Consider the following 23,728-nt stretch of genomic DNA (forward strand, 5'->3'; position numbering starts at 1 on the left):
ATCATCCTATGTTTAACTTTTTGAGGAACCACCAAACTTTTCTACAGCAGCTGCACCATTTTACAGCACCACCAGAATGTACAAGGGTTCTGATTTCTTCATATCTTTGCCAACAATTCTGTTCCTTTTTTTTCCATTAATAGCCATCCTAGCGATTGTGAAGTGGTGTCTCATTGTCATTGTGATTGGCATTTCCCTGGTTACTAATGATGTTGAACATCTTTCTATGTATTCATTGGTCATTTGTATATCTTTGGACAAATGTCTGTGCAAGTCCTTTACTCATTTTTAAATTAGCTTGTTTTGCTTGAGTTTTAAGAGTTCTTTATATATTCAGGATACTTGATCCTTATAAGGTACATGATTTGTAAATATTTTCTCCCATTATGTGGGTTGTCTTTTCACTGTCTTGACATAGTATCATTTTTACAAAAGTTTTTAAATTTTGATACAATCCAGGTGACCTAACTTTTGTTATTGTTGCTTGTGCTTTGGGTATTGTATCTAAAAATCTACTGTTAAGTCATGCCAGGGTGTGAAGATTCACCTATGTTTTCTTCCTAAGAGTTTTATTGTTTTAGCTCTAACATTTAGGTTATAACCCATTTTGAGTTAATTTTTGTAGATAGTGTGGGGTAGGGGTCCAAAACTTTATTCTTTTACGTGTGGAGATATAGTCCCAGCACCATTTGTTGAAGAGACTATTTCTTCCCCTATTGATTGGTTATGGCACCACTGTCAAATCAATTGGCCATGGATGAATGGATTTATTTCTGGACAGTTTTATTCTTTTGATGTTTATGTTTATCCTTATACCAGTACCACATTGTTTTGGTTACTATAGTGTAAATTTTCTTAAATAAAAAATGTCAAACGTATATAGAAGTAGAATAGTTTAATGAACACACCTGTCCATCACCCAGTTTCAGATATTACTGATTCACAGATAACCTTGTTTCATCTGCATCCTACCCACTCTCGTCTTCCCTCTCCCCATTGTACTGAAACAACCCCAGACATTGGTAAATATTTCAGGGGGTTACATAATCAGTATAAGAAAGATTTACATTTTAAATATGAATTTTAAAGAATGGTACGTTGCCATTCATTTGGAAAATTCACATACAAAGGATCCTTGTCTGTGTTAGGTAAATAAAATGTAGCTGTAGTTTTCTCTCAGTGGGATTTTTAAACTGGTGTTTGAATTTATTGTTTCAGAAAATTCAATTTGGAAGTTTTACTACGATCAAAATATAGTAATTGTTATGGTGGTAGATGAGGTTTTTATTAAGCCTCAGTGATGAAACTGGTGCGCCTTTCTAATTGTATGAAAATTGTGGTTGCCATTCTAAAATAGGGCTTTTTCTTTAATAGTGCCTGTTAAGAATGTGTTACATTCCCTGCTGGTTGCTAGTTGTAAAAGGTAGGGAGGTGGGGACTTCCCTGATGGCGCAGTCGTTGGGAATCTGCCTGCCAGTGTAGGGGACACGGGTTCAAGCCCTGGTCTGGGAAGTTCCCATATGCTGTGGAGCGACTGGGCCCGTGTGCCACAACTACTGAGCCTGTGTGCCATGACTACTGAGGCCTAGAGCTCGTGCTCCACAGCGGGAGAGGCCACTGCAATAAGAAGCCTGCGCACTGCAGTGAGGAGTAGCCCCCCCCACCCCCACCCCGCTCACCATAACTAGAGAAATCCCATATGCAGCAACGAGGGCCCAGTGCAGCCAAAAATAAATTTATTTTTTAAAATGGGAGGTGAATTGAGCACACAAAAAGGAGTTTTCTGTTCTCAAAGGAGCTTACGTTTTAATATAGCAAATAGGCATATGCACAGATAATACAGTGAGGAGATGAAGGGAGAATGTGAAGTTTAGGTTAAGTATGGGAGTGCTACCCTTGAGATTTCAAATTTGCCTCCTAAAGTTATTACATATGTCTTCCAGATCCCTTTGTAATTAAATCTGCCGTCAGGAGAGCAAGCCAGATTGGAAGGAATGGGAGTGTGCTGTATGTTTCTGTCTCTTGAGAAGCAAGGGTTGATGATGAAGAGTATCCAAGATCTTCAGTTGCTTAGCTAGTGCCTGCACACAGGTGCAGCCAGACCATTCTAATGATGATGTTGTTCAGCAAGTGAGAAGTACCCTCTCCTGAGAGTGGTTACCTGCATCAAAATTTTATTAATATTTGTTTGGTTATGCCAGGTGTTACAAAAGGAAATTAGGTGGGAAGAATCCTTTAACAGTGATTAAGGACCAGAGTTACTTTTACGGAATACAAAGACTATGAGTTCACTATCTGTGAGTGCCGGAAGTGCTCAGTCTAATCAATTAATTTAGAACATAACTTGTGTCCTTAAGGTGTTAATTGAGAATGTTGACTTAAATTGTTAATATTGCTTATATATATATCTTCAGGCCCAAAACTAAGTATAAACTTACCTCTTAGGCAGTTATGAAACCCTAAATACACTTATATCAAACAGTAACAAATATAAAAATTTTTGAAGTTCAAATTTGCAGTATTGATGTGAATGATAGTGTTTTGTTGATTCTAAACCAGTGCTTCTCATATTTTAATGTGCATGTGATTCACCTGTGGGTCTTGTTGAAATGAGGATTTTGATGTAGTAAGTCTTGGGTGGGACCTAAGATTTTGCATTTCTAACAACGTGATACTAATGCTGCTTATCTTGGAATTATTCTTTTGAGTAGCAGGATCTAAATCACTATTTTATTGTGAAAGTATTGCCTCCTATAATGGACTTCTTTTGAGTTCAGCATGCATATACTAGTAAGAACTCAATTTTTCTAATCTTTTTCAGTATGAACTAATGATTTTCACCTTTGTTTTATAGCACCTTCTCTTGGCTAAAATGTTTAATTTACATATTAAGTCTGCTTCTGCTCTTTTTCGTCAATGTGAAACAACTTAGTGGAGGTTTGTAAACAAAAGCTTTAGTTGATATTCTATGACAGTGAACTGTGATAAAGTGTCCATCCATATGATTCATGGAATGTTCATCTTAAATCTTTATTATCATATTAAAATTAAAACAAATTAAACAGATAAAAGTTACTGGGGAGAATTTTCAGTCTTCTGAAATTACCCACAACCCTGCGTTTCCCCCTCCTAACCCATCTCACCTGCCCCCTTTGAGGGTACTCGTTCTGGTTTGACAAAGCTGCCCTGAACTGATTTTATAGTTAAACACATTGGAATCCATAAAAATGTGTGAACTTAGATTATATATATTTGGAGGTCTACAAGATGACGCTTATACTTGCTTTTGTGTTCTTACCGCTTCAACTATGAGGTATTTAGAAAGTGGAGAATTAGGCTGAATTTTGTGGAAGGTAATAAGATACATTCTGTTTGCTTGCATTGTACAATGCAGTATGGTTTCACATGCCTTTTAAAGACGTCAAGACCCAGTTCATAAGGAAGTTTTAAGCTCGGAGGGCTTTTTTTTTTTTTTAAAGACATGATTGGGTACCTCTGAATTTATTAATGGGTTGTGGTGCTTAAGATAGAACTCCATTGAGGGAGTGGGGAGTGAGAACTGTTGGGTTCTGTGGTGCAAATGGTGAGAGCTAGTGAGGAGCAATGACTGCTGGGCTTTTCCCTCTTTGTCTTGTTTTTCCTGTTTGTATATGTAACTGTTGTCAAGGAGTGCTGGGTAAGAAGAGATGGAGGTTGGAGGAAAAGAGATGCCAAAAGGCATCTTATGGAGAAGGCAGGACTAGATTTCCCTGTTTCCTTTATTGCTACTGGCACTGCTGGGATTCTTTAGGAGTAAAGAATGGGATTCCTCCTTACGTTTTTCCTCTTGTTTGTTCTTATTGAGCCTGTTTCAGGGGAGGAGCGGAAACCAAAGTAAAGTGCAAAGAGTTAGATATCACCGTGTCTTCCCTCAGTACTTATAGATTACGAACAATTTTTTTGTTTTTTTTTTTTTTGGTCAAGTTGGGGGTGGGGAGAGAAGAAGGACTGGTGTGGTTTCTACTTCTGTAGGCCCTGGTATCCATTAGGAACAGAAGGAAATATGTGAGTGCTTCAGTTATTATTGTATCATAACAGGTCATCCCAAACTTAGTTCTTTAAAACAACAAAAATCATCGTCTCTCTTGGTTCTGAGGGTTGACTGAGCTCAGATTGGTCTTGCTTGGAGGTCTCCATGTGGTTGCAGGTAAATGATGACTGTGATGGAGTCATCTTAAAGGCTGTCTCACTTGCACATCACTCACTTCTGGTGGTTGATAGTCGCTGTTGGTTGGCACGTCAGCTGGAACACCTATCCTTGGCCTCTCTATGTGGCCTGGACATCCTCATTAGCTTGGCAGTGAATGTCTCAAGAGCCCGGAAGTACAAGGCCTGGGCTTAGAAACTGTAACACCATTTCTGCCATATTCTGTTGAGTAAACAGTCACACAGTCTCATATTAAAGGGGAGGGGCATAGACCCCCACCTCTCAGTGTCAGAGAAATTTTGAGCCAGGATGTAAGACCTCCTCAGAGGGTAAAAATAAAGAGACATTGGAGAAGAGGGGTTGGTAGGAGAGAATCCTAGGAAGCTTGGAGATTTTGAATTGTGGAATAATTTGGGAAAGGGTTGGATTTCCTATGTTCTTGTAGAACTTAAATCAGACAACTTTTTAGTGGAAAATGTCTGTCATTAATAAATAAAATTTGCCAGTTTGGAGTTGAGAGGAGATTTGCAAACAGGTTAATTTTTCTTTTACTTCTTTACAATGAACGTTTTTTTTGGTTATATTATGTGTATTTAAAAGGCTTTAGTGTATTGATCTCAAAGTGAAGTGTCTCATTTTTTATTTTTATGCATGATTTTTGATTATTCCAAAAAGCCAAGCACCAAAGTTGATCACATGCCTTTTACATACAATTAATAAAGAAATACCATGTTTTTAAAAGATTCCTTCACAGTAATGTCATTTTAGTTACATATTACATTGTGTTAATAGAAATTAAGATGTTATAAAAATATTATATGTTGATTCTTATTTTCATAACTTATAAAAATGGGTAAAATGACTTATATTAGGTATATGTCATTTTAACCTTAACTGTTTTCAGTAAACTGATAAATCCATTCTGTAACTTCTCATCCGTTTTTATAGTATCCCTAGAAATTTAAATTCTCTTCTTTGAGGTGTAATTGACATAAAATACACAAAGTTAAAGTGTGGAGTTAATAAACTTTGATAAATTATACAGTTGTGCTTCTTTCACCACAATCATGATACTGAATATTTCCATTAACCCAAAAAGTTCCCTCATGACCCTTTGTAGGCAGTCCTTTCTGGCCAAAAATCACTGTAGCTTTTGTGTTTTGTGTGTGAGGGGGGTCACTGTAGTTTTCACTTTTCTAAAAATTCCTATAACTAGAATCATAGAGAATGTAGCCTTTATTGGCTGGCTGGGTGTCACGTGAAATAATCTCTTGAGATTCATCCATGTTGGTGTGTGTAACATTCTTTACTTTTATCATTGAGTAGTATCCTTTTGTGTGGGTAGATGACAATTTGTTTATGAATTATCTGGTAGTTGGATATTTAGGGTTTTTTTCCCAGCTTCTTGTGATTATGAATAAAGCTGCTGTGAACATTTGAGTACAAGTCTTTGTGTGGACATATGTTTTCGTTTCTCTTAGGTAAATACCTGGGAGTGGGATTGCTGGGTCATATGGTAAGTGTGTATGTTTAACTTGAAGAAACTGCCAAACTGTCTTTTCCAAAGTGGCTGTGCCAGTTTTGCATTCTCTCTTGAGGTGTGTTCCAGTTGCTCCACATCCTCTCTCAACACTTAATATTATCAGCCCTTCATTTTAGTCATTCTGGTGGCTGTGTAGTGGCATCTTATTGTGATTTTGTTTACATTTCCTTATTAGCTAGTGTTACTGACCATCTTGTCATGTGTTTATTTCCCATCATTATATCTCATTTGGTTAAGTGTTGAAATCATTTGCCCATTTAAAAATTGTGTTCTTTAATGTTGGGTCATAGGAATTTTTTTATATATTATAGACAAATCTTTCATCAGATATATGTATTGCAAACGTTTTTTTTCTCAGTTTGAGGTTTGCCTTCTCCTTTAAACAGTGTTCAGTTTTGTTAATTAAACTTTTAAGATTATTATAGATTCACACGCAGTTGTAAGAATTAATACAGAGGGATTCCTGTGTCTTTTATTTGGTTTCCTCTAATGATAACATCTTGTAAAACTGTACAGTATCACAACTTGGATATTGACACTGATATAGTTCACTGATCATATTCAGATTTTCCCAGTTTCACTTGCACTAGCACACGTGTATGTTTGTGTTTAGTGTTATACAGTATTATCACATGTGCAGATTTGTATATTCACTACCACAGTCAAAATACAGACCATCATTGCAAGGATCTCTCATGTTGTTCATTTGTAACCATAATCATCTCCTTTCTGTGCACCTCCTCTCACTAAACCCTAGTAACCATGAATCTTTTCTGTACTTATATGAATTTTTGAAAATAAAAAATTTTATAAGTGGAATCATATATGTATATAACCTCTGGGAATTGGCTTCTTTCCAGTCAGTCTGATTTTCTTGTGATCCATCCAAGTTGTTGCATGTATCAATAGTTCATTCCATTTTATTGCTGAATAGTATTCCATGGAATGGGGATGAACCACAGTTTATTTAACCATTCACCCATTGTGAAGGACATGTGGGTTGTTTCCAGTTTTTGGCTGTTGCAAATGAAGCTGCTACAAGCATTTGTCTACAAGTTTCTGCATGAGATAAATTTTTTGTTACCCTGGGATAAATGTGCATGAGTGCAATTGCTGGGTCATATGGTAAGTACATTTTTAGTTTTCCAGGAAAATGATAGACTGTTTTCCAGAGTGGCTGTACCAGCTTACATTTTCACTAGCAATGTGTGCGTGATCCAGGTCCTCTTCATCTTCAGCAAACACTGGTTATTACCACTGTTGTTTGGGGAGAGGACATTCTGATGGTGTAGTGATATCCCATTGTGATTTTAATTTGCATTTTCCAAATGGCTATTGATGTGGAACATCCTTTATTTGCCATCTGTAAATACTCTTTAGTGAAATGTCTTTTCATGCCTTTTGTCCATTTTCTAATTGGATTGTTTGGGTTTTTTACTGATGTGTTTTGAGAGTTCTTTACATAGTCTAGATACTAGGTTTTTTTTCAGATATGTAGTTTGCAGATATTTTCTTCCACTTTGTGGCTTGTTTTTTTTTTTAAATTCCCTTCATATGGTCTTTTGCACAGCAAATATTCTAAATTTTGATGAAGTCTAGTTTTTTTGGGGGGGTGGGTTGTACTTTTAATTTCAAATCATAACTCCTTGCTTAGTGCAAAGAACTAATAAGTGGGTTCAACAAGGTTGCAGTATACCAGATCAACATAAAAAAATTCAGTCACATTTTGTATATTAGAAATGAGTATGTAGAAACAGAAATTAAAAATACCACTTCAGATTACTTTAAAAATTAAATACGAATTTTGTGAAAATCGCAAAACACTGATGAAAGAAATCAAAGAAGATCTAAATAAATGGAGAAATATGGTGTTCATGGATTGGAAAACTCAACATAATAAAGATGTTGGTTTTCTTTAAATTCACATACAGTTAATGCAGTTACTATTAAAATTACAGCAAGATGGACTTCCCTGGTTGCGCAGTGGTTAAGACTCCACCTGCCAATGCAGGGGACATGGGTTCGAGCCCTGGTCCGGGAAGTTGCCACATGCCGCGGAGCAGCTAAGCCTGTGTGCCACAGCTGCTGAGCCCGTGTGCTGCAACTACTGAAGCCCACGCACCTAGAGCCCGTGCTCTGCAGCAAGAGAAGCCACGGCAATGAGAAGCCCATGGACCACAATGAAGAGTGGCCCCCACTCACCACAACTAGAGAAAGCCCGTGCACAGCAACAAAGACCCAACACAGCCAAAAATTAAAAAAATAATAATATTAAAAAAATTACAGCAAGATTCTTTTTGTAAATTCACACAAGAATATTCCAAATTTTATTTGAAAAGTTTGAAGGAATTAATAATAGATAAAACAATTCTGAAAAAGAAGAATAAAAGCAATCACTCTGATTTCAAGACTTTTTGTGTAGCTACCTTAATCATGACAGTTTATTAGTGTCAGAGGGAAAGACATAAATCAATAGAGCAGAATAGAGGACTTAGAAATAGCCCCATACAAGTATAGCCAAGTGGATTTTGACAAAGGTGCAAAAGCAATTTTATGTATATAGGATGGATAGTTGAAATGTTGCTGGAGCAGTTGGATAACCATAGGCAAAAGATCAAAATACAAAACATTAAAATACCCAACTTTTGGAATATAACATAGTTAAAAATCTTCAGGACCTATGAGTTGGTGCAGAGTTCTTTTTCATGACACCAAAAGCATAAAGAAAAAACTTGATAAATGGTACCTCATGAAAATTCAAAATTTTTGCTCTGGTTAAAAAACCCTGTTAAGTGGATGAAAAGACAAGCTACAAATTGGAAGAAAGTATATGTAAACCACATATCTGACTGATGACTCATAAAGGGCATATAAAGAGTTCTCAAAACTCAACATTAAAAGAAAATCAATCCAATTAGAAAAGGGTAAAAGATATGAAGACACATTTCACGGGATGTATATGTATGGCAAAGTAGACCAAAAAATGTTTAACTTCACTAGCCTTTAAGGAAATGCAAAGCAAGACCTTGATAGCACCACACATCTATAAGAACAGCTTAAAGGAAAAGTAGCCATAATGCTAAGTACCGGCTGGATGTGGAAAAATACTAAATACTGGATGTGGAAAAAATACACATCTCCATTCATTGTTGTTGTGAATATTAAATGGTGAAGCCACTTTAGAAAGTAGTTTGGCTGTTTCTTAAAAAAACTACATATGCAATATTTTTAATAGCTTCATTTAAAAAAAATTAATTTTTATTTCTGGCTGCATTGGGTCTTTGTTGCTGTGCATGGGCTTTCTCAAGTTGCGGCAAGCAGGGGCTACTGTTTGTTGCGGTGCATCGGCTTCTCACTGCGGTGGCTTCTCTTGCTGCGGAGCCACGGGCTCTAGGCGTGTGGGCTTCAGTAGTTGTGATGTGCGGGCTCTAGAGCACAGGCTCAGTAGTTGTGGCACACGGGCTTAGTTGCTCCGTGGCATGTGGGATCTTTTCGGAGCAGGGATCAAACCCATGTCCCCTGCATTGGCAGGCAGATTTTTAACAACTGCGCCACCAGGGAAGTCCCAATAGCTTCACTGTTTAAAGGCCATTAAGTTATAACATTTTTTCTGTCCTGATGATGGAGGAATGTGGCCTGTGAAAACACTGAGTTGAATACCATAGAAAATTGCCTTTTATTTCTGGAAGTCTGCAGTAAGTTTAGAATAAAGGATTGGGGCTGGAAGGGCAAATATTAGTAAGAATACTGTAGCTTTGATAAAGGAAAAATGATCTGCAGAAAGATGTACCTACATAAAAATACTCTTACACATTCCTTAAAGGTTTTAAAGCTTTCATTATCAGCATGACTGGATTGTAGATTTGACTCTTGGTTTACTGAAATCTTTAAGCTGTAGTATGTAATGGGTAGGTAGAAAAGTAGGGCTGAAATGTAGGTAGAGTATAAAAGTCTCAAGTTAAATAACTGATGTTATGTGTCACTTTCATGAACTTTTGTAATATGGTTGACATTTTAGGACATTCTCTTGAATCAGGGGTAGGAAGTTCAGTACACATTGAAAGAACACTTTAGAAACCATGGTAGGTAAGACTGTTAAGCATGTTGTTATATCATTGATATATTTTGTAGCTGTGTCAAATAATTTTCAGAAACTTGATTACTGTATTTCCCATTTTCTAGGAAGTCAGTACAATCTTGGTGTCAGATTTGGGCTTGAGTTCCTGTTATGTAACTTTCTAGCTGGATGCCTTTTACAAAGTATCATCATCTTTAAGCTTAATTTAATAGAGTTGTTTTGAGGATTAAATGACATACAGTATGTCTAATAATTGGTCAGCACAATTTCTGATAAACAGTAGGCACTCAGAAGCTGTTAATTTCTATTACTAGCCAGAAGAGCTTTTCAAACTCAGCAGCATACAGATGTAGTCCAATGTTTTGTTATTCTGGAGATGTTTGTTAATGAATACTGTGGCAGTATAGCAAATCACAGACTATTTTTATGAGGTGAATAGAGTCAGATGAGGACTGGCAAGTTTTTGGAGGTGAGGTGCCAAGCATCGATCATTAACTACCTTCCCTTGTCACCCTGTCTCGGAATCTGCTGTAGTGTGGAATATTGGCAGAGCTGCCTTTGGAGATGGTACTGGTTGATCTCATGCTGCTGGGCCGGATGGTTGATGCTGGGCCAGACTAAGGTTTCTGTTACCTGATGAGACCTGAGAATTATCCTTGATTCTTCCCTCCCCCTTTCTATATACAACCAGTTGGTCATTTGTGTTGCTGATTGATCTCCTTAGTATTTATCTGACTCATATATCTTCATCTTGCCTGCCACTGCTGCAAGTCAGATGTGTGTTTGTCATCCCAATTAGCTAGAAAAGCTTCCTACCTTTTCCTGCTGCTTGACTAGTTGGGATTCTGCCCTATCATTTATACCAGAGGTAGCTTTCTGAAATGCAAATTTGATTATGCCAGCAGGGTTACTGTCTTTGACTTCGGAATCAGAACTTCCTGGGTTCAAATCCCATCTCTGCCTTGTGTGATCCTGGACAAGTTCTCTGTGCCTCAGTTTCTTCATTTATAAAGAAAGAAAAACCATTCAAATCTGACCTGGAAAGATTGCTAAAAATACGCTGCCTAGCTCCGACCCCCAGTGTCTGGTTCCCTAGATCTTGAGTGGGCTCAAGAAATCAGTAACCTACAAAAAGCTTCTCAGTTGATTCAGATACCTTTTAATGAGTCCTCCTGAGGCACCATACATGTATTACCTTTAGGTTTTTGTGCTCATTGTGTCTGATATATGCACTCTCTTTGCCTGGTTAACTCCTTTTTCTCCTTCAGTAACTTGGGTCTAGGTTTCTCCTCTGCTAGGAAGTGTCTGACTTTCTCATTCTGGATTTGGTGCTTTGGGAAGTTACCACCAGTACAGTGGTTCAGTGTTCTATGATCCCCCTTAAATACACTGTCTAAAATGTAGGACAAAAGGGAACACATTTCAATTTTGGTCACCTGTAAAAGCATTAAATTCCTTTAATTCATGGCATTTAGCATTTTGCAATTTCTGGTTTTTTACTCGTTTGCTCTCTCTCTCTCTCTCTCTGTCTCTTCTGTGAAGCTCCTTGAGGATAAATTCTGTGTCCTCCGTGTCTTGTTACATAATCTTTATGTTTATCATATTAGGAATTATCTTTATTGAAGTGAAGCATCTTCACAACAAGGCATCCACCAGTGGAGGCTCTGTTGCGTGAGGTCTTTGTTTTCTGATTGTATCATTTATTTGAATTCATACACCTTTTCTACTTGTACATCTCAGACTGACCTCCTTTGTTTTCTGTAGGTTTTAACTGGAACTTAGTTTGGTTTATTCCTCCAAGTAATATTGGTAGATGGAGGACATTGTGGGATGGAACCAGAAATGAAACCAGGAATGTAAAAGATTGTGACCAGGTTTGGTTCTGGATTTTGGGGTATTTTATTTACTGAATCATTCCTAATTTATTTAGATTTGGATGTGTGGTGATGTTTTGCTGAAAGCATTCAAACTTTGTGCATCTTGTTTTCCCTTTGGTAAAATGAGAGACTAGATGAAAGTCCCTTTCAGCTCTAAAATTTTTGCTATTCCAAGTAAAAATGCAAAGGTTTCCAAAGATTTAGGTGTTATTGATAATCAAATAATAAGAATCTTTTTCTCTTTTAACTTTTCTTCATTTTATAAATAATTCCATTCAGACACTCAACAAAAAAAACTTTGGTATCAACAAAAGTGAATTTCCTTTTCTTTTCCTTTCTTTCTTCTTTTTTAGGGTTACTTGAATACAAGCATGAATTTCCTTTTCTTGATTACGTAGATTTTCTTCCTGGAGCTGTTCATTATAACTCTTTCTGGGTTTGAGTGTAACTCAAACTTTATTGAAGCAGATACAGAGAGGCTTATGAGTAGTTATAACTCAAGTGTTGTCATGAAAGAACTTGCCAAGTGATTTTTCTCAGTGGGCTGCTAATGCATGAAAAAGGCTAAAGTGAAAAAAAAAATTCTCTGTAAGTGAATGTGACAGATTATTTTGCTCTGCAGTAACATTTAGGTCTTCTGTGTTTTCATTTAAGTGCCAAGGATGACATTGATCTCGATGCCTTGGCTGCAGAAATAGAAGGAGCTGGTGCTGCTAAGGAACAGGAACCTCAAAAGGCAAAGGGGAAAAAGAAAAAGGAGAAAAAAAAGCAAGATTTTGAGTAAGTATATTTTAAATATATTTGATTTTTATTAGCTTTCGTACTAGATTTACTTATTAAACTAATTCAGTACCTCAAAATATATTTTAATCCATTTCTAGTGAAGATGATATCCTGAAAGAACTGGAAGAATTGTCTTGGGAAGCTCAAGGCATCAAAGCTGACAGAGAAACTGCTACAGCAAAGGTGAAATACAGATTGTTGTTACCTGTTTATGCTTCTTCGTAGCTCCAGTTTTAGGGACTGCTTTTGGAAACCTTTGAGCAACATATATGTGTTAGTTAAAAGTTTCCATAAAATTTGATGCCAAAGGGGGAAAACAGTTTTTAGGGAATCAATAATGCATTTTAAAACCTTTCACAAATATAAAGATGCTTTATTTGGGAATCTAAAGGTATTTTGTGATATGTTGTCTATTTATAAAATTGGTACATTTGGAAATATAACATTTCCCAACTCTACCCGCAGTTTTCTATATTATTGATACTTCTTTCCATCATTTGAAACTGGATAAGCCTCAGAGTAATGAGAGAGGGATGGATATTTTTTCTTTCAATTTTCCCCTTAGGCTTTTTATGCCATTTGAAGAAGGTAATAAATGTGGACTGGTGATTAGTGTTTGCTTCAGAGTGCCTGGATTCTGAAATTTACAGTGATTATGAGATGTACCTGAGGCCTAGGCTAGCTTCTGGTACTTGCTTGAGTTTTATATTCTTGTAAAAACAACTTTATTTTAAAATTATTTCGATAATTTTTCCATGTGTACTTAACGAAGTACATGACTTTGAGGAGTTTCAATTAATAAAAAAAATAAAGTATAACTCTATTAATATTTCTAACAATGGAAACTTTTTAGCCAACAGAAAATAATGAAGATGAATTCACCTCAAAACAAGATAAAAAAAAGAAAGGACAGAAAGGCAAAAAACAAAGTTTTGAAGATAATGATAGTGAAGAATTGGAAGATAAAGATTCAAAATCAAAAAAGACTGCAAAACCCAAAATGGAAATGTACTCTGGGAGTGATGATGATGATGATTTTAGTAAACTCTCCAAAAAAGCTAAAGGGAAAGCTCAAAAATCGAATAAGAAGCAGGATGGGTCAGAAGAGGATGAGGATAACAGTAAAAGAATTAAAGATTGTATGAGAGTACATTCTTCTGGTGAAAGTGGTGATGAATCAGATGAAGTTTTGCAGTCCAGGAAAGGACAGAAAAAGAATCAGAAAAATAAGCCAGGTCCTAATGTAGAGAGTGGGAATGAAGATGACGACTCCTCCTTCAAAATTAAGACAATGGCTCAAAAGAAGGCAGAAAAGAAAGAGCGTGAGAGAAAAAAGCGGGATGAAGAAAAGGCAAAACTGCGGAAGCTGAAAGAAAAAGAAGAGCTAGAATCTGGTAAAAAGGATCAGAGTAAACCAAAAGAATCTCAAAGGAAATCTGAAGAGGAAGCTGTAAAATCCAAAGTGACTCTTGATTCTGGAGCACCTCCTGCCTCTGAAGAGAAAGGAGAGGCTCCCACGGCTGCAGAAGGTTGGTAATAATATCGAGGAAAGGGCAAAAGGCTTGGATTCATAATCAGCCTAAGTTTTGATTATTATGCCCCAAAGTCATTTTGTTGTTTGTCCTTGCTTATAAAGGTACTAAATTGTAAGAAACTTAAAATTAGGTCTAAGTACTCCTTTAATTGATTTTCACTGTTAAACATTTATGTATGTAGTATAAAATATCTTTCAAATGATTTGTGCACACACTAGGATTTTTACGGAATTTCACCGTGGAAAACAGTTTTTTGCTGCTCATGAAGGCTGGAAGTTGCCTAATGAAAAATTTACTCTTCCTTTTGATGCCTCAGTGTGAGATAATATCTGAATTCTTTCCTGTTTTTAAAAACCTAATTTGGTCTATGAAATGGAAAAGTAACATGCTGAAATTAGTTAACATCTTTTAAGCAATACTGAGGCACTTTTTTGTACCAGAACCAATTAGCAAAAAAGAAGCTTTCTAGTTAAATTTCCCCCTTATTCAGAATGGAAACAAAGATCAAATGACTTATATAATTTTTCTTTAGACTAGAAAACTTTTAATGGGAAAATTGACATAGCTTTTTAACCACTCAAATTTTTACTGTCTGGACATATTTGAGGAGAACCATCAAGAAAGTAGCTTCATAATCTTTAATTCTTTAGTATAATGCTATAGAGTTCTTGGAATATATTTATATTTTTGTATTTTATTCTTCTAATGTCTGTCCCCTTAAGGTAGGCATCATTCTTATCATCCCCATCTTACAGAAGCAAAACTAGCTACAGAATTTATGAATTCAGACACCATGGATTTAGAAGATACGTTAGGTACTGTATATCTTCTCCCTGATGACAGGATCCTCACATCTTCTTGAATCCCTCAGGACAACTCAGAGTAGCACCAGCATTGTAGGCTTCTAAGGAGGCCAGCTGGGTTGTTCGGAGCTCTTCTGGTTACTCAAGTGCTCAGGGGGCCTAGATATCCAAAGCCCTTAGCCTGCTGCTGGCATCAGCCCTGGCCCATTATGGTTCCTGCACTCTGGGGTTTGCTTACCATTGCCGTAGGAAACAACTTCTAAAAATATTCTTTGCCTCTCTTCTTTTTTGGTAGATGACAATGAAGGAGACAAAAAGAAAAAAGATAAGAAGAAAAAGAAAGGAGAAAAGGAAGAAAAAGAAAAAGAGAAGAAAAAAGGACCTAGCAAAGCCACAGTTAAGGCTATGCAGGAAGCTCTGGCTAAGCTTAAAGAAGAAGAGGAAAGACAGAAGAGAGAAGAGGAAGAACGGATAAAACGCCTTGAAGAATTGGAAGCCAAGCGTAAAGAAGAGGTATGTCATTGTGAAGCTGCTGACTTTGACTTGGTGTTTTACTTAAATCCGCTTCTCGTAAAATATCTCTAGCTTTCTAATTCTAAAAATTTCTTAGTTGTATGGTATTTCAGTTACATTATTGTTCAGATATAAATAATAAGATGAAGGGGTAGAGAAAATCCTACCTTATTTCCTCAGGTACAGACAGGAGTTGCTTGTGCATCATTGCCAACACATAGTCGACTCTCATGTGATACTAATTAATACTCATTATGTACAACATTTAAAGTACTTTCATTTGGAAGCTCCTAATGTAATACTTTGCATGTATCTCAAGAGCTTTGTTAGAAATTTGGGTTGTTTATGTTTAAATTTTGTAATTCATTAAGCTAATACAATTTTTGTCTGATGCATATTCTTTTATAGGAAAGATTGGAACAAGAAAAAAGAGAAAGGAAAAAGCAAAAAGAAAAGGAAAGAAAAGAACGCTTGAAAAAAGAAGGGAAACTTTTAACTAAATCCCAGAGAGAAGCCAGAGCCAGAGCCGAAGCTACCCTTAAACTTCTACAAGCTCAGGGTAGGTGGTGTTCTTAATTAACTGAATGCTCTAGAAACTTCTCTCATGCAGTTATATCTCTATAATGGTCAAAAGGAGAATTGAATCAGAAGGAGAATTCTATGAAAATGCTGTGAAAAAGTCCAATAATAATATAAGGAATAGGTGAGATAATTTCATTATTTAGGGAGATGACATCTATACTGTGGTAAAAATTTGTGTGTAAATGATAGTATGTCTGTAAATGAAAATACAAAATAGTAAAATGAGTCCCCGTGTAGACATCACTCAGTTTCAACAATTATCACCATTTACCATTCTTGTTTTGTCCCCCCTCCACCCACTTTTTTCCCCTGGAGTATTTGAAAGTGAATTCCAGATGCCATTATGGGTTTACTCACATTTTACTTTAGTGTGTATACCTAACAGATAAGGACATTTTACTTTTTAATATAAGTGTAGTATGTATTATTATATTAAACAAAGTTCCTTGATATCTTGATGTTGTCCATGTCTAGTTTTTTCCACTTATCTCCAAAATGTCTTTTATAATTGATTTGTTCAAATCAGGATCCAGATTAAATTCATGTGTTGTATTTGGTTGATAATGTCTGTCTCTCATTGATACCAGTACCACCCCTATTTTTGGCATGGATTTATTTGTTGAAGATACTGGATGTTTTCCTAGAATTTCTCCTATCCTGGATTTGTCTATTTGCATTCTCCTGGTGTTGGCTAACTTATTTCTCTATACCTCGTAATTTTTTAGATCTAGCAGTTTGGCTACTTCTTAATGGTGCTTTACCACCTAAAGTGCCTCATGTGAGGAGGCACGTGATCTGCTTGCCTTCTGGTGATGTCAAGATTGATCAGTGAGTTTAGCTATTGGCAGCCTTGTCCATTAGAAAAGTTCTTCATTGACTTTTCATCTAATAATTTTAATTCCAAGTGGTGATCATTGCCTATATCCAGTACTTTGTTAGGAATTAAAGAATTGTGATAGTCTGTCATTCTTTCTGCATTTATTAGCTAGAATCTTTCTCTAAAGAAAAGCTTTCCCTGAAATACAGTTCATGCAGGAAAACCAGGGTATATGCTTAATTCTTTCCCTTTCTTTACTAATTTGTAAAATAATAAGTTGTTGTCCCCTTAACCTCCAAAGGTGACCAGTGGAGGTTTAGTATTAAATTTAGAATTTAATTTTGCTTTGGATGTATATCATTTTATCTTAATGGAGTTTTATATAATTGATATGTTTTCATCTCCTAAAGTCATTTATGGTTTTGTTTTGTTTTGGTTTGGTTTGTTTTGCGGTACACGGGCCTCTCACTGCCGCGGTCTCTCCCGCCGCAGAGCACAGGCTCCGGACGCGCAGGCCCAGCGGCCATAGCTCACGGGCCCAGCCGCTCCACGGCACGCGGGATCCTCCCAGACCGGGGCATGAACCCACGTACCCTGCATCAGCAGGCGGACTCCCAACCACTGCGCCACCAGGGAAGCCCCATTTATGTTTTTGATACTCAAATTATACCATCTTTGGCTAGCAGGAAGTCATTCAGGTTGGTCCCTGTGACTTTTTCACTTGACTACTGTATTCTTGGACCTCTTCCTTGCTTTCTAACACCACGAGATATCCCAGGCTCATCTTGCACATTTTCTCCTCTAGACCTTGAAATCAACTGTTTACGCAGGGAACCTTGGTTCCTTTTAGTTTAGAGACCATAATCTGAGCATTTAATCATTTATGTTTTTGACAGGTAAGATGATTTAAAATAGTGTCTTTGCTCCTTTGAGAAGAATATTTTGGGACCTCTCTTAATGTCCTGTCCTTACGTTCCACAGATTTTTATATTATAGTAATTTTGGTGCTTATGCTATAATTAAAGTAAGAGCTACCATGTATTATGTATTTAGTATATACCTGATGTTACCTTTGACATTATTTCCTCATAAATATCTTCATTCCCATCATATAGATGAAAAAATGGAGACTCAGAAAACTTTAACAGCTTGTCCAAGGACCTAGAACTGAGATTTAATTGATCTGTGTGACCAGCTCTTTGTTATGCATTATATGGTCAGCTGGGAGCAGTAAATGTAGAGAAACACAGTACTTAGATTTCAGAAAGTCTTATTCTCAGTTGGGGATATAGCTTTTTAAAAAACAAAAGTAAAGAACAAATTCGAGTACAACTAGCACCCAAATATCAGATTTGACTTGTGGCTATCTGACAGGCTAGAAGCACTCATGGAGAAATTGGGATAGGACCACGTAGGGAGTAATTTGCCAATCTCAGAAATGCTGTTTTATGGAGTAGCTTGACTTGTATTTACAAGTTTAGATGAAAATTATTTAAAATTGTGAACTTGGCATCAATCTTTAGGACAGGCTTGGAAGAGATGGTCTCTCAAGTAGCATCTCTGGCCCTAGTCTCTTTTCTTATTCTTCATAGTATTGCTCAGTTTTTGCCCTCTTATGGGTTCCCTATTGTCTGTTAATAAAAGTGTCCAAACTTCTTAACCTGACATTAACGGCCCTCCACAAGTGCATTCATTGAAAAGATACTACATGCTACGTCTCACCATATCTTTAAAAGCTGCCTTGTTAGGTAAATATTATTTACCACTTTCATTACCTAGAATAATATAAAACTTATTAATTGAGCTCAAAATGTGTTCTTAGTGTATCTGCAGATATTTTCGGATAATTATGCTGAATTGTGTAGCAGGTTACCTTTTTAGTCTGTTCCATAGCCTTTAGCCTGTAACTACTAAGCATATAGCAAGTACACATTCCCCTAAAAGACACAAACAACCAACATGCAAAGAAATACATAACCTGGGTAGTCCTATACCTGTTTAAAAAATATACTCCTATATCTACTTACATTTTATCTAAGTTAAAAAAAAATTTCCAACAAAGAAAACTCCAGGCCTCTATGATTTCACTTGGGAATTCTAACAAATATTTAGGGAAGAAATATTGCTAGTTATGAACATTATCTTCCAGAACTACCCAACTCATTTTATGAGGACAGCATGCCCTTATATCATAGTGAGACAAAGACATTACGAGAAAGGAAAACTGCAGACCAATATCCCTCATGAACAAAGATGCAGAATTTTTCCACAAAATATTAGCAGTTTGATTCCAGCAGTACAGTTGACCCTTGTACAATCTAGGGGTTAGGGGCAACTCTCCATGCAGGCACAAACCTGTGTATAATTTTCTAGTCGGCCCTCTGTATCCACGGTTCCACGTCCACATATTGAACCAGCAGTGGATCTTCTAGTACTATAATATAATACATATTTAGTGAAAAAAATCTGAGTATAAATATCTGTGTAGTTCAGACCTGTTATTCAAGGGTCAACTATATAAATATTTATGTTTATGTGCGTATATTTATATTTAGGGTTAATCTATCATGACCAAGTGGGTTTTATCCTGGGAATGCAGGGTTGGTTCAGTATTTAAAAATAAATAAATAGTTCACCATATTAATAGACTAAAGAAGAAAATCTACATGATCATCTCAATAGATGGAGAAGAATCATTTGACAAAATTCACCATTCACGTATAATAAAAATTCACAAACTGAGAATAGAAGGGAACTTCCTTCCCTGATATAAGACATTTACAAAAAACATACAACAATTTTCAGTTCCTGGTGAATGACTGAATACTAACAAACACTAATATTGTGATTTAGGCAAGGATATCCACTCTCATCACAATCATTGCCATTGCACTGGAATGTCCTAACTCAGGCAATTAGGCAGAAAGAGAAATAAAGGTATGCAGACTGGAAGGAAGAAGTAAACCTGTCTATTCACAGATGACAGTTGTCTACATAGAAAATCCCATGGAATCTACCCCCCACAAAATCCTACAGCTAATAAGTGAGGTTAACAATATTATAGATAAGACCAGTATGCAAATATCAACTGTATTTCTATATGCTTGCAATTAACAGTAAAAATTAAAAATGGTACCATTTACAGTACCCCCCCCATAAAAGTAATTGAAACACTTAGTATTTGTGGAATCTATATGCTGAAAACTATAAAACACTGACGAAAATAATCGAAGACCTGTGTAAATGGAGAGATGTTGCATTCATGGATTGGAAGATTTGATGTTGTTAAGATATCAGTTCTCCTAAACTGATTTGTAGATTCAGTGCAATCTCAATCAGAATTGCAGCAGAATATTTTGTGGATATCTATAAGCTATTTCTAAAATGTGTATGAAAAGATAAAGGAGTTAGAATGGCCAAAGTATTTTTGAAAAAGAACAAACCTTGGAGGACTCACTATCTGATTTCAAGACTTAACTGTAAAAACAGTAATCAGTATAGTGTGATACTGGCAAAAGGATAGACAAATAGATCAATAGAACAGATAGAGTCTACGTATGGTCAGGGTTTTTTTTTTCTGTCATAGGAAAAGACAATTCAGTAGATAAAATATGATGTTTGCAACAAGTGATAGTGGAACAGTTAGACATTGTGTAAAAAAAAAAACCTCAAAACAAAAAAACTTAGTCCTAAATCTCAATCGTTATATAAAATTTAACTCAAAATGGATTGTAGATCTACATATAAAATATACAACTTAAAAACTTTTAGGGCTTCCCTGGTGGCGCAGTGGTTGAGAGTCCGCCTGCCGATGCAGGGGACACGGGTTCGTGCCCCGGTCCGGGAAGATCCCACGTGCCACGAAGCAGCTGGGCCCGTGAGCCGTGGCCGCTAAGCCTGTGCGTCCGGAGCCTGTGCTCCACAACGGGAGAGGCCACAACAGTGAGAGGCCCGCGTACCACAAAAAAAAAAAAAATTTTTAGAGGAAAATATAGGGGAAAATCTTTGTGAGTTTGTGTTAGGCAGGGAGTGCTTAGTTACAACTTCAAAAGCATAATCCATAAAAGGAAAAAATTATAAAATTGAAGTCCAGTTAAAAACTTTTGCTGTGCAAAAGACACCATTGAGAGAATTCAAAGAAAGTACCTGAAAGTCATACGTGATAACTGTGTGTGTGTGTGTGCATAAAAATATATATAAAGATAACTCAAAACTCAACAATGAGAAAAACAATCCTATTTAAAAATGGGCAAAAGTTTGAAGAGACACTTCACCAAGAAACTATTCAGTATAAGCACATGGAAAGACTGCTCGACATCATTAGGAAATTCAAATTAAGACCACTGTGAGATATCACTACACATTTATTAGAATATGTAAATTTAAAAGAACCCAACATCTGTCTTTACCAAATGCTGGTAAGAGCAGTTGGAACTCTCATATATTACTGGTGGGAATGCAGAATTGTAAAGCCACTTTAGAAAACAGTTGGCAGTTTCTTACAAATTTAAATACAGTTGACCCTTGAACAACACGGGTTTGAACTGTGTGGGTTTACTTAATAGGTGGATTTTTTTCCAATAATACTACAGTAACTGCACAATTTGTGATTGGTTGAATCTGAGGATGCGGAACCATGAATATGGAGGAAACATGGATACGGAGGGCTGACTATAAGGTATATGCAGATTTTCAGCTGCGCGGAGAGTTGGCAGCCCTGATGCCCATGTTGTTCAAGAGTCAACTGTACATATTTATCTTAATGTCCCATCATTCCCACTCCACAGTATTTACCCCAGAGAAATGTTCACAGAAAAATCTGCATGCAAATGTTCCTAACAGCTTTATTCATAATTGTCAAAAACTAGAACTCAAATGTCCTTCAGCTGTCTGTCGAATAAGGGAACTGTGGTACATCCATACAATGGAATGCTGTTCGGCAATAAAAAGAAATGAAGTACTGGTACATATAGTAACGAGGATGACTCAAATCCATTATGATGATAGCCAGACTGTAAAGTGTTATTTCTGTGACTTTCTGGAAAGAGCACATATTTTGGGTTGGAGAACAGATCAGTAGCTGCCAGGGGCATAAGGATGTGAATAGGGTTTAACTTCCCAGAGCAGCACAGGGTGATGGAACTGTTCTGCATCTTCATTATGTTGGTGGTTGCATAACTACATGCATTTGTCAAAAGCCATAGAACTGGACACCAAAAAAATGGAATTTAAACGTATATAAATTTTAAAATACTTTACATTACAAAAGAGGGTTTTCCATGAATGTTCCTTTATATTTTAGGGTATGCATCTCTGAGGTGAATAAAATGTTATCTTCTTAAGTAGTATTTCTTAGGTGACAAGCAAGTAGTATAAACCCTGAAATTTTCCATTTTTATCCCTCAGGTGTTGAAGTGCCATCAAAAGACTCTTTGCCAAAGAAAAGGCCAATTTATGAAGATAAAAAGAAGAAAAAAACACCACAGCAGCTGGAAAATAAAGGTTTGCATACAAAATAGCCTGTGATTTAGAAACAGTTTTGTTTGCCTTTTCGTAAGCACACATTGATAAGTCCAGTGGTTATTGGAGGTGTGTATATTAAAGAAATAGTCTCCCGATGATGAAAGCTGTATGAACATTCCTGGGGATAGAGACCAGTCTTGCTCTCTCCATTGCCATGGTTCCTAAGTCCTCATATGGATCCTGATTTTATTAATAAATGGTTTTTCAGAAAGTCATTTGTAAGATAGTTGCTTAGGCTTTAGAATACATTTTTTCTCAGAAGTCTTAAAAAGAAATCAGCAAATCAGAATTGCATACTGAAACTTACTTCCTGTACCTTGTTTCTTGTTATTATCATTCTCAACGTATTCAAATGACAGGTTAATGGAAAAGTACTTTTGTTTGAAGAATGTGGATCCTATGCTATGAATAACTGTTCTTAACTCTGAAAAGCACAACTATCATTCTTATGTTTTCTGTTCCCTTCTCAACCTTCTGTAATTTTACATTCTATTCTTGAGCAGAAAGAAAAACTAGTTTCCTCTTTAAAAAAACAACAACGCATAGCTGATATTTAAATGTTTTCTAAACTTGCTAAAGAATTTAGGTTGTACTACTGGTTTTTATTCAGTACTTAATAGAGTATCCTAACAAATTATGCACTGAAAAGTATTGTTAACTTGGTTTCTGTTCCTTTTTTCAGTATGTGAACCAATGGAATTAAGTGCTGCTGTAGAAGTTGTGGAACAAGGAGTACCTGAAAAAGAAGAGACACCACCTCCTGTTGAACCAGGTCAGTAGTGTTGACTAATTAATTCCTGTTAAATATCACTGATGTCTCATAAGTTGTCTTGGTTATCGTTAGTTTGGGGAAACCAAATGTCTGGCAGGATGGCCTTCTTCATAGTTCTTTCTTTTCTCTAAATCATTTCATTTCCACTGTAAGAAGTGTAGAGGTGAGACTTGAATCACTTTTGTTCTTTACAATAGTGTTGGTAAAATGGTTTTTAGAGAGGATAGAGAGAGGTATTTGGATTTTTTCTGATGTTTTTATTTATGGGTCAGAATTCTTAAGCGGTACCAAGAAGAACTAAAGTTCTTTATTTAATCCTTCAGAAGCAAATTGGAAGCATTTTTAATTAGAACTTTTATTAAGAGTCATAAAAATTGGCATTTTAAAATCTTTATAGAGGTCAGCTTCTGTTTACTAAATTAGTAAGAGGATTCAACTTACTCATTTTGTGTGTGTGTTTTGAGATTGGAGAAAATCTCTGGATTTTTTTTTTTCTTTAAGATAAACATTGTTCTAATTCATGAGATAGCTGTTGCTAGGAGAGCCAGAGGCTGGCTAAATGTATGTTTTGTAAAATCAGGAGAATCTCCAGTGTTTAAAGACAGGAATGGGAGCAGCTTTAGAGAATGTTAAGACTGACCCACACTGGTGAAAGGTATTACTGATCCTATTTTTCTTCCCCTCCTATTCTCAATATAAAAAGGATCATTTTCCTG

At 36.3% G+C, this 23,728-nt stretch overlaps 1 protein-coding gene across 2 annotated transcripts in view; it reads left to right on the top strand.

Moving 5' to 3' along the window:
- Nucleotides 1–23,728, top strand: part of EIF5B (eukaryotic translation initiation factor 5B) — a 66,712-nt gene that overhangs the window by 10,174 nt on the left and 32,810 nt on the right. For both annotated transcript variants that reach the window (XM_082851310.1, XM_082851311.1), the window contains exons 2-8: nt 12,339–12,464; nt 12,566–12,650; nt 13,321–13,996; nt 15,101–15,318; nt 15,727–15,877; nt 22,124–22,219; nt 22,923–23,012. In XM_082851310.1, coding sequence (XP_082707436.1) covers nt 12,339–12,464; nt 12,566–12,650; nt 13,321–13,996; nt 15,101–15,318; nt 15,727–15,877; nt 22,124–22,219; nt 22,923–23,012 — 1,442 coding nt within the window. The remainder of the gene's footprint in view (nt 1–12,338; nt 12,465–12,565; nt 12,651–13,320; nt 13,997–15,100; nt 15,319–15,726; nt 15,878–22,123; nt 22,220–22,922; nt 23,013–23,728) is intronic.

This window comes from Leucopleurus acutus, assembly GCF_964270905.1.
Source record: "Leucopleurus acutus genome assembly, chromosome: 12".
NCBI lineage: Eukaryota > Metazoa > Chordata > Mammalia > Artiodactyla > Delphinidae > Leucopleurus > Leucopleurus acutus.